The sequence below is a fragment of the Lissotriton vulgaris genome, chromosome 8 (assembly GCF_964263255.1).
Source record: "Lissotriton vulgaris chromosome 8, aLisVul1.2, whole genome shotgun sequence".
Lineage (NCBI taxonomy): Eukaryota > Metazoa > Chordata > Amphibia > Caudata > Salamandridae > Lissotriton > Lissotriton vulgaris.
Window position 1 is genome coordinate 1,160,028,977 of NC_141696.1, and position 12,142 is coordinate 1,160,041,118.

Below are 12,142 nucleotides of genomic sequence, written 5' to 3' on the forward strand. Positions count from 1 at the left end.
AAGACAAGAAAAGGTTATTATATTAACAGTATTGCAAATTATAACTGTTCTTGTGAAGATTTATTACGTGTATTTCTTGCCATAAATCTGCTTCAACATTTTAGATATATACAGAGTGTGTATTTTACAGGTACAGAGAATTTGCTATGTGTATTTTGTAACTGATTGGATAGTGGGGTTATCTTCAGATTTCCCCATTACAAACATGAAGTGGAGATGGTATAAATGTAAGTAGTTATTCAAGAGGCTTGCAGATGAAGAGTGATCGATTTTCTGGTATAATACATTATATTACCTGTACTAAAGTAGGAAGGAAAGAATTTACTTGATGCAAATAAGCAATAACCAAAATTAAAAGCTAAATATTTTCAGTACATGCTGTCTTACAATTAACAGGTTTATTATCTCTCATCTGTTGCCAATGGAGATGGACACCCCAAAATACTATGAAAACTTCACAAAAGTTAAATACGTCTTTTAGATAAGATTAAATAAAGCAGACTTTTTGTAAACAGGGGATGTGTTCCATATTGTTTCCTAGTAACTTATTTCTATTTCACTGGTGAGAAATATAACATTTACGTACAATGTTTATTGAAGCCTTCTTGAATGTTACTCTGTCATGCCAAGGCATTTCTTCAGTTCTGCTGCTGTTTTTTGCATTTGCTGAATGTTCCATTTCCGCTGTCTGTTGCTCAATTGAACTTTATTCAGTTGACAATGCAAACGTTTTAGAATAGCCTCGTAGCGTTTGTTTTGCACCTATTTCAATTTAAGTGAAATAAAATATATTTAAAGGTCTTTTAGATATCCAGTGAATCAACAAAAGTAACATGCACTACTGTGGCATAAAAAAGTCTATTTGAAAATAGTAATGTTCACAGGAATGTTGTGAATAAAACTCAGATTTATTTGCAAGTAGCAGCTTCTAAGGAGGGCAATTCTTCCGTCCTACAAACCGTCCTTCAATCTTCCAGCATTTAAACTACACAAATAGTGTCATCGCATTTTAGCCTTCTGACTTGAACGCATTCTAACTGCGAATTCTACAATACTGCTTTACATGAATGGACTGGCAATTCAAAAGGAACCTAGGGAGAAATAGAAGGCATCCTTCTTGTGCCAGGTTGGGAGGGCGCCCAGGGTCAGACGGAAGCTTTTCTTTATATTGGTAGGTGGGGGCAAGCCCAGATAGATTTGAGGAACTTCGCTTCAAAAGGGGTGGAGCTCACTCCCAATGTAGAAAGGAAAGAAACAAGATGTGCAAAGTAACTCTATTTCTGTCACGTTTGTGACCGCTGAGTGATTCGGTAGTTATCCTTAGGATAGTCTATAGCATGGGTACTCACAAACTTTCTCTCGGGGGCCCAATTTACAGTGTGCTTTGTGGCCGAGGGCCGCACCAGTGGGGGCAGGGTCAGTGGTGGGAGGGGGGCGGGGCCAGAGCACAAAAAAAACTGTGACAATGAGGTTGAACACAGGCCCCTGCAGCGGACACCTTCGTCTACTGAGCCACCAGACACAGCATACACACTTCTCTCTCTCCCTCCCTCCCTCTCTCTCTCTCTCTCTATCCCTCCCTCTGTCTGTCTCCCTATAGCTGTCTCCCTCCCTCTGTCTGTCTCCATCTGTCTCTCTCTGCCTCCCTCCCTCTATCTGTCGCCCTCCTCCCTCTGTCTGTCGCCTTGTCTCGCTCCCTGTGTCTCTTACTCTCTGTCTCCCTGTCTCTGTCTCCTTCCCTCTGTCTGTCTCTGTCTCCCTCCCTCTAGTTCCGTCCTTCTATCTCCCTCCCTCCCTCTATCTCCCTCTGTCTGTCTCCCTCCCTCTATCTCCCTCTGTCTGTCCCCCCTCTCCCTCCCTCCCTCTTTCTCCCTCTCTCTGTCTCCCTAAGGCCCCCTCCCTTTCCCTCCCTCCGTCTCCCCCTCCATCTCGATCTTTCTGTCTCTCTGCCTCTGTCTGTCTCTGCCTGTCTGTCCCCGTCCCCGTCTCCCTCTCAGTCTCTCTGTCCCTGTCTCTATCTCTGTCTGTCTGTGTCTGCCTCTGTTTGTCTCTATCTCTGTCTGTCTCTGCCTCTATCTGTAACTGCCTCTATCTCTGTCTCTCTCTCTGTCTCTATCACTCTCTACCTCTGCCTGTCTCTACCTTTATCTGTCTCTGCCTCTGTTCGTCTGTCCCTGTCTCTGCCTCTATCTAGCTCTTTCTGCCCCTGCCTCTATCTGTCTCTGCCTCTATCAGTCTGTCCCTGTCTCTGCCTCTATCTAGCTCTGTCTGCCCCTCCCTCTATCTAGCTCTGTCTGCCCCTGCCTCAAGCTGTCTCTGTCTCTATATGTCTCTATCTCTATCTGACTCTGCCTCTGTCTGTCTCTGTCTCTATCTGTCAGTCTGTCACTGTCTATCTCTGTCTCTTTGCCTCGGGCAGTGCACACTTACTGTGACTACACATTCCCATCAACAGCCCAGAGACAGTCCCCCACTTCCCCCTCCCAGTGTAATGTAAAAGCCAGCTCGATTTCTCCCTGAATTTGCTGTTTCACAGGGTTTGTGTCCCACCACTGGGCCTGGGGTCACATCTGTTGCTGGCTTTAATTCTGACTCTCACCCCGAGCTGTCAGATCAAAGAACCCCTTTGGCGCCAGTCACCCGAGTGTTTCACAGGTCTTTAAAAGACCATTTACTGGTTAATAAGGCTTTGTTGTATTTGACCTCTTCTTAGCGCCCCTGCATCTCCACTCTGACTATAACTGGAATCATAGATCAGCAACCGGCGGTGCTTGCTGACATTCTTTAAAAAAAAACACAGGTACGATGTCTGCAAGGTCCGCAGGCCGCAAAGGAAGGCTTGCCGGGCCGTACTATGAGTACCCATGGTCTATAGTAAAAGCATTTTTAATAACTTTGGTAATCTTTGACTAATTTGTATGAAACTTTCTAAAAGAATAAGTTACTTACCTTTTAAATGCTTTTCTGTTAGATGATCTATACTCTATCGCTGAAAGGTGGTTCTATTGACCTCCATTGCAACTATGTCCAACTTCCTGACATGCCATCATGAAGCCACCAAAAGGGCCCCAGTGCTTTTTTTCGGCACCCAAAGAAATTGATTCACAGCTCTACACATACAGATTTTGGTTTCCTCAAATTTTCTAAACTTTACCCAAACGTTGGCAATGAGGAGGGAGGTCACCCCAGAAGACAACAGTTTAAAAACTGTGCAGCATGCTGGAAGCAGGTGTGAGTGATAGACCCATGCACTGTCTTCCTATGGATTCCTCGGGAACAAGCATGACAAATGCTGTTTTATGCAGACTTTGAGAAGGCACAGGTTGTCAAGTCCATCCAGAAGAAGAGAAGGATTAAGCACCCAAAGCAGGCCAGATGCTGAAGTCTGGGTTACTTCCAGAGCTGCAGGGGTTGTCAGATGTTGGCGGAGTGAGACAGATACATTTTGCAAGGCACAAATTGAGTGTTTTACATTTGCGATAACATAGAAGGGAGTCAAGCGACATGTCAGCAAGCAGTGGTTGGAAGATAGGATGTTGGCCTGGAGGATGGACAGCTTCATAGTGAGCCCATGAATCCTGATCAAGAAGCTAGCAAGAGGTTAGTGGTTTCATTTGTGCCCAGGATTTTCCTATTGTCACAGTCCCATCATGTGCTGTACACAGAAAATTGGACATTATAAAAAGCACAGGATAGATAGGACCGACTATTCTTCTGGCCAGGGATATGCAGAGATGCACGAAAGTTCAGCTGAACCTGTCCCATGTGCAAATAAGTGGTAAGTCAAGAGGTAAGACGAAAGCACCATTAGTGCCACTGCCAGGTCTGTATGAGAGGGCGTGAATTTACATTGTTGATCCATTTGAACCCTCGTCCGTTTCAGATAACAAGTACATTTTGGTTGTGGTGGCTCATACCACCAGGTATCCCTAGAAGCTACTTCTTGAATGTGGCTTTTCTAAGGTTAGATTTCTTTGGACAATATTTTTCAACCAAGAGAGCCAGATTTGTCTCCTCATACATGAGAGATAGTGTGACATACCACTTTTTCACAACATAGCACCCAGAGATGAATGGGTTGATGGATAGATTCAATGGGACTGTTAAGAGCTTGATTGGAATGCTAGCAGAGAACCTCAGGCAGAAGTGAGAACTCCTCCTGCCTTACCTACAAATAAATTACACTGTAATTAAACTCCAGTCTAGTATGGTGAGTGGGGCCTGGCCCCACTCACCTTATTCAGAAAAAGATGGGAAGTAAGTTTTAAGTCACCACAGAAGGATGTGATGAACTATGTGGTTGGTCTAGGGAAGTTGATGGCACAATACACAAGTCAGTTGAAGAAAAACCTTGAGGCAAGCCAAGAGCTGATTAAAGTATAGTATGAAAAGAAAGTGTCGCTCACTGGGTACCAGGAGGGTCAGAAGGTGTTTGTGGTGTAACCCACTTGTCCAAGAGCTTTGTAGATTAAACAGAGCAAGCCATAAAAGGGAGTGCAGAAGATTTCTCAGGGTAACTATTTGATGAACACAGGTGCCACAAGGGAACCAAAGGAGGTGTTTCACAAGAACTGGCTCTTAATATCATGGTTATGAAAGAGGAGTTTGAGAAAGACAGTGAACCTCTTCCTGACCTCCTGCAGTCAGGAGTACAGTGAGCTTCTTTCTAACCTGCTGCATAATGATGTGAAGTATGGTTCTATGAATGGGGTACAACTTGCCCCAGAGCTAAACCCTAAGCAGCAGAAAGAGTATAAAGAGGTCCAGAACAATTGACCCATGTCTTCTCACTAACTCAAGGGTTGATATCTCTATGCGTCAGTGACACAAACACAGGAGATAGTCAGACTGATACATGCAAAACTTACTGGATACCTGCCTAAATGAAGGAATGCATCAAAGCAAAGATGGCCGGCCAAGATTTTGGGATTGGGAATAACTGAGAATTTCCATGGTCCTTGGGCCAGTCCAGTGGTGTTGGCCTTACTTGGCTGGTCCAGACTTGTGCTTTCTGTGAGCTACCAGGCCCTTAATGAAGTCACTAAGACAGATGCAGGTCCAATCCATAGAGCTGATGAGCTAGTGGAAGAGGTGGGTGCTGTCAGCTCTCTGGGAACCTTTGATTTGACCAGTGGCTATTTTCAAATCGCTTTTAGCACTTAGTGCCAAGAAAAAGCCTACATTCTCTATGGATTATACCACTTTAGAGTAATGGCCATTGAGCTGACAAATATGCTTATCACTTTCCAGCACCTGGGGAGCTATGGTCTATCAGGGCTACAAGATTTCTGAGGCCTACCTGGACAATATTGTGGTATTTAAAACTTAATTGAAGGACCCCCTGTCGCTAATAGAACAAGTGCTGGTCAGGAAACAAAGAGCAAAAGAGACCGCCAACAAATCAAATGCAAGATGGGGGCAGTCTACTGTAGCCTACCCAACATCTAGGAATGGGTGAGAGCCTTTTTAAGACTCACTGGTTACTATCGGAACGTTGTGGGGAACACAGTTACCCCACTGACAGCCCTGACATCCAAGAAACAGCTCAAGAATGTACTGAGCAGTGTCAAAAATCACTTGAGGACCTGCAGAGAGCACTTATGTAGTGCATCTGTATTTAAGGCCCATGATTACAGCCAGTTCTTCATAGTATAAACAGTTGGCAGAGATAAAGGAATTGGAGCAGTGTTGAATCAACTTGATGACAAGAGTAAAGAACATCTGGTGGCCTGTTTCAGTCACAAACTACTCCCTAGACTGCAGAACTGGGTGGCCATTGAAAACCATGCTTTCACAGTGGAAGAAAAAGACGGAATGAATCCTAGGAATAGAGATGAACCTTTCTACTACCAACTTTACAGATCCAAAGTAGGAGGGGCCCCAGAACATCAGTGAGAAAATACCTCAACCCACATGGTTGAAGCCCAGTAGCCCCTACCGTCCCTGTAGCCCCCCCAATTGGGGTCTGACACCCTGTAAGTTCAAAACACATTCTTAAACTATTGTCTAACAGGAAGAGTCCCATCTTTCAAGATCAAGTGATGGACCGATCCCCTATACTCACCTAACTTCTCACTGAAACCTGAGCACATTTTCTTCTTCAATTTGTCATACAAAGTAAAGGGGATAACAGGACCAAAATATACCATCCCTATGACTAGTGTCCACAAATGAGTATCTGGTCCCTATGTAGATTTAAAACAAGATCTGTTTTGAATGATTCCTTGAGTGTGGGGTGTGGTGCTCAGTTTTTCCCTAAAAAGGAGAAATGTCCCCAACTACCTAGGTGGCTTGCTTCATCACTGGGCCACTCCTGACTATAAATCCAATTATTAGTGAGTGTGGTAAGCTCTACTCTGAGCTCTTTCAGAAGGTGTACGTGTTTTTAAGAGTTGTTTTTGTTGGCAATTTTTAACTTGTCAGGTGAACTGGAACCCTATTTATAAAGATAAAAATGCATACAGGACAGCTATTAGTTCTATTGGCAATTACCAAACAGACCAAACCACATTAGTGTTCCTTATGTTAACGTGCCCTCCGATCTCATCCAATGAGGTGCCTTCCTCCAGCAATTTATGCTATCTTAATTTGCATGGAGGAGGTTCTAGGGACCTGAGCACCATAAACAAGGTACACTATACCAGTCTTTTCGAGGAGGTCCCAATCGGTACGGAACCCTGGATCCTCCCTTTCTCTCTCCAGCCAATCATTTAAACTAATCAGTTGAGTGGCTCAATCTCAGAGGTGTCATAAGCGAACCTCAGGTTTTTACTTGCCCAAAGAATAACTATATATTCACAAAGAAGGCAAACATCAATAAGTTCAAACATATGGTTCTGTATAACAAAGTTTAATGTACACGTACATCGAAAAATAATACAGCATCTGTGTAGATCTTGTCCATATGTCAAAGGTGCTCTGGTGACCGGCACAGTGAATAGTAGATCAAGTGAGGGCAAGTGCACAATAAGTGATAGGATGGATAAAGTGAAAAAACATGTAGAAGAGTACGTATATATTCAAGTCCATTAGTTAACTCATTCGGATGCAGTTACCGCTCCAGAGAGCGAGATTACCCCCTAGCATCGAGACCGACGTGATAGATGCGAGAGGCTATTGAGCCATACTAGATCAACCTGAGGAAACTCCTGCCTTGATCTTGAAACCGTCTCCCCCTCCCTGTCTTGAGAAAGACCCGCCGTGACCACTTACAGGGGCACACCAGGGTCAAAACGTCGACAAATCCATAGGTTCAGAATCACCAGGATTCCCACAGTAATCGAAGGAATCCCTGGTTGAGATCAAACCATCATCTGACCAAACTCCAACTGTACCTGTATAACCATCTGTATAGATTCATTTCCCACACTGTATATATTATCTTGTTCACTGAGCACTCTTTCACAAAAAGTCACAAAAAATGTTTATGACGGTCCTGCTATGTATGTATAAATTAATCCACGAATGAAGTAATTCGGTTTTGTATAGAAGCAATCATGTATTAATATGTACAATACAACACTTTTGAACTTATAACCTTATTCTTCAGTGTTTTGAGCAATTGATTTCTCACTAAATACTAGTCCCTGTATCAGAGAGCTGATTTGTTTTCACTTGCATCTATGAGCATTGTTCAAATAACCTGTCTTACCCAACAGAACCAATTTTTTGTTAAACTGCTACATACCCAGGTTCTGAGGGACACCGGGTCACCCCTTTTTGTAAATTATCATTTTGAGTTCACTACACAGAGAGTAACAAAGTTTCGACCCCTTTACTGATCTAAGTTCCTCGGGGTCTTCATCAGAATAATAAAGCACCAGCTAAAACAAGACAATAATACAACAACTCTTTGGGAGGCAGGTACATAACAAATCAGTAAACTTCTTTAAGCCGAAAGTACATATCACACTTACCCAGAATGATAATTACTCAAGTGGGGAGGAAAGGGTGAATCATCCTCTTAACACTTCCTATTTAGAAACATATTCTACGAAGTAACCAAAGAAAAAATCTTTCTCAAGATTGAAATAGGCACACCACATTTTCCTTAAAAACAGCTAATGCCATACACACCAGGCCAAGCATCTCTGTGTATTGGCTCTCAAGATGGGGGTGAATGTTTGAATTGTTCAGCATTCTGTGCATCATTTGTTCCTTTTGTTTTCGTCGCCCTAAGTGGGTAGGGTATGCCCAGAAGTGAGTCCTGTGCTCACTGCGACACTGGATTCAAGGTAGCCTGGCTCATGAGAGGTGATGTCCCGAAACTGGTCCCAGGATGCTTGTTTCCGGTCCAGGGAGGACCTGGCTTGGCAGTTCGGGCTGGACTGTTCCCATGAAGCAAAGGGTCAAGACTGATTTGCATATGGCTGAGTCCAAACTAGGGTGGCATGGTGAGCAAAAGAACAATGGATTAAACCCAGATCTTTGTAACTGGAGGTGAATGTTTGCATTGTTCTGAATGCCGTCCATCATTTGTTCCTTTTGCTTTTGTCACCCTAAGTGGGAAGGATATGCTCAGACGTGGGTCCCGTGCTCACTGCGCCACTGGATTCAAGCTAGCCTTGCTGATGAGGTGTGATGCCCCAAAACTGGTCCCAGGATGCTTGTTTCTGGTTCAGGGAGGACATGCCGTGGCAGTTTGGGCTGGACTGTTTCCGTGAGGCAAAGTATCAAGACTGATTTGCATATGACTGGGTCCAAACTGGGGTGGCATGGTGAGCAAAAGAACAATGCATTAAACCCAGATCTTTGTAACTGAGGGTGAATGTTTGCATTGTTCAGCATTCTGTCCATCATGTGTTCCTTTTGCAATTAAATATATAGAACTGTACACCTTTACATAATGTGGTGCCTCAAAAACACTGCAACAATAAACAGAGACTCCCACAACCCAATAGCATCAAGGGCAATCTCTGTGTTTATTTCCTCTTCCATGCATTACCCAGTTTGTATGAACCAAAGAAGTGAATGCAAGACCCCTCTATGTTTAATACGTTCATCAGTGTTACAAAGGGCTACATATAACATCATAAATCACCTGTGTCTACTAAATGATTTGATCAGACAGATCAAAGCGATCCCTTATAGTAAAACACTTTTCATAAATCGGTATTGGGATAGTCCAAGGAATATATGATTAGCCGTATACTCACTATGATCAGGATGAAAATTAGCTAATAATTATGCCATGCAGTGGAGGTGAGTTGCACCTATTATCCTTCAGAGCCGACTCAAGCAGAAAAACGCCACACATGCTTGGAGTCTACAAATATGGTCTCCAATTCAGGGCACATCACATGCATAGCTCATAGCTCACCTCAAAAGGGTACAAAATGTAGACCAGGGCACCAAAAAAATTGAGAACCTTCTCAGTCAATCAGATAATGGCCTATCGAATATATCCCAGCAAAAATAATGATAAAAGACGGGTTGTGAAACGACTACAAACTCCAGGGCAGAGGTCTTCAAACTTTTTTGCTTTGAGCCCCCTAAGCAAATTCTTTTGAAGTTGGGCCCCCTACAAAACTTTATGAGAAGGATTGAGAGAGTGGTAGAAACAGGCTGAGCACAGGGGGCAAGACTTATGAGATAATTTCAGTGGTACTGCGGTTCACAGTCCACAATAAATGGGAGACTTATAAAACAGCAAATACATCGAACAAAAACACTAGTTGGCCCCAAAAATATTGCTCCCCATAATTGGGGTGTTATAAACCCCTCACACTCCTGGGCCCCAATGCAACTTCGCCTGCTGCACCCAGGATAACTGAGGCCCTGCGTAGCAAGCTATCACCTCTGCAGCTTTCACCTCTTCCACACCCTGCTTAACCATTATGCCAACCTTGCAACAGGCTCTCTGTCCCTTTCAAGCAAAAACAGAAACTCCCACATGATATCCCTCTTTTTTTCTGCAAGTGTGCCCTAATGTTATATATGACATTAAATCCTCTTGACCCGTTTTTAAAATGAAAGAGGGAACCGTAATGCAGGGTGCCCCTCAGAACCCTGGACCGCTGCACCTACTTCACTAATGATAGCTTCTGCTAAGCAAAGCGGGTTATCTCCCCTGCCATTTGTTAAAAACAGGGCTCCCATTTTCCACACCCCCTTCCTGCCATCTCTCTGAGGCTAAAAAGGTGCCTCCTCTACTTCAATTTTACCCTCCCGTGAGCCATTGCTCCGAGGCTGAAAGCAACACTGACATAGAAGTGTGCATTGGGCCCTGAGATGTCAGATTTGGCACTATACAATTACCTTTTGTGTGGTAGTTTTATATATAGAAAATTTGACCAGAGATGTTGCAGTACTTTAAATGAGCACAAATTACATTACACAAGGTCACGTTCATTTGTAGGCACAGGAGATTAATTGATCTGCCCAGAAAAACAGGATGTTTAACTTGCATTTATTTTTTATTTCACTGTGTGTGGGTTACTTTTTTGCCTTTGTAGCTGCATATAAAATAACAAAATCCTTACAGAATAGTTTGTTCTTCTAACCCACCTCTTTGACCCTGCCACCGCACTCAATGACCCCAGCCCCCATAGCACGGTGTTTCTATACTTTACACTTCAAGTTAATTTGTAAATGAAAACGGCCTGGAAATACGCCAAATAAAGAAGGCCACGCTTCCAGGAGATCTTCATTTACACTTATTTGCTGAGACATTTGCGCCCCCCTGGGATTGCAGTCACGGACCCCCAGGGGGGCACGCACCACAGTTTGAAGACCTCTGCGCTAGGGGGTCACAAAGAACATGGAAGAGATACTACAGGGCCAGAGGCAATAAAGACCTACCAATGTAGACAAATAATCACAGCAGGTTTACATTATAGATGGTACACTAACATACAAAAGATAATTTCAAATACATAGGAGAAAGGCATCTGTTTATAAACAAAACAGTGTATGACCTTGCGCTATTGCTGACTTATGGTAATTTCCGTGAAACATGTGACATGAAGGTTTTAGATGATTCACTTTGTGTCAGGGGTTGTATATAGAGGTGTCTTGGATTAACTTTTGGTGTACATACACTGGCTGTTCGATATTGCCATTACAGCATGGAAGAGGAAATACAAACAGAGGTCCCCCTTGATGTTACAGAGTTGTGGGATTCTCTTTTAATTATTGTGGTGTTTTTGGCACCATCTATATAAATAAAAATGTAAATGTTCGTTTGTTCAAAATCATAAATCTCTGAAAGTTCTTCACCGATTGCTTTGAAATTTTGACACAACGTTGGATTCGAATACGCGCGTGTTTTTATATACACAACGTTGGATTCGAATACGAGCGTGTTGAATACGCGCGTTTTCATTGAAAATCCAAACAAACACATAAAAATGTCAATGTTCGTTTGTTCAAAATCTTAAATCTCCGAATGTTATTCACGGATTGCTTTGAAATTTTGACACAATGTTGTATTCGATTAAGCACGTGTCCAATACGCGTGTGTTTTTAATCAAAAGACCGAACAGACCCTATCGATTTGGTTGCTGCGCAACAACTACATGGGACGCATAGAGACAATAGTCTACATATATTAGGATGGACAGTTGGTGTCAGGATGGCAGACCAGGAAGTGGGTGGAGGGAGGGGGGAGGAGTTGGTTCACTTTGCAACATTAAGAAAGGACGCATAGAGACAATAGTCTACATAGATTAGGATGGACAGTTGGTGTCAGGATGGCAGACCGGGAAGTGGGTGGAGGGAGGGGGGAGGAGTTGGTTAACTTTGCAACATTAGCGCGTGTTTATATATACACACAACGTTGGATTCGAATACGCGCGTGTACAATACGCGCATGTTTTTAATCGAAAGGCTGAACAGACCCTATTGATTTGCTTGCTGCGCAACAACTACAAAGGACGCATGTAGACAATAGTCACAAATACATATTGTATACCCACACGCATCGTGAAATTAAACATATTAGAAACGTGCGCTTACTCTTTCCTTTCTCTTCCATTTAACCAGACTGAGCCACAGCAACGCGTGGCCGGGTACAGCTAGTGTTATATAAAGGTGTAATGTTCTATATATTTTTACGGATCCGATGGGGCACAACTCTCCTGCACCCGACTGTCGCACTGCGATTAAAGGAAATCATTCCTCTTTCAAACTCTTCCTCCTTAAT

The 12,142-nt window shown here is 43.3% G+C and overlaps 1 protein-coding gene across 1 annotated transcript in view; it reads right to left on the reverse strand.

The window, feature by feature from the left end:
- Nucleotides 1–612: 612 nt before the first annotated feature.
- CCDC122 (coiled-coil domain containing 122) overlaps nt 613–12,142 on the reverse strand; it is a 135,946-nt gene continuing 124,416 nt past the window's right edge. The window contains exon 4 of the mRNA XM_086933440.1: nt 613–762. Coding sequence (XP_086789566.1) covers nt 613–762 — 150 coding nt within the window. The remainder of the gene's footprint in view (nt 763–12,142) is intronic.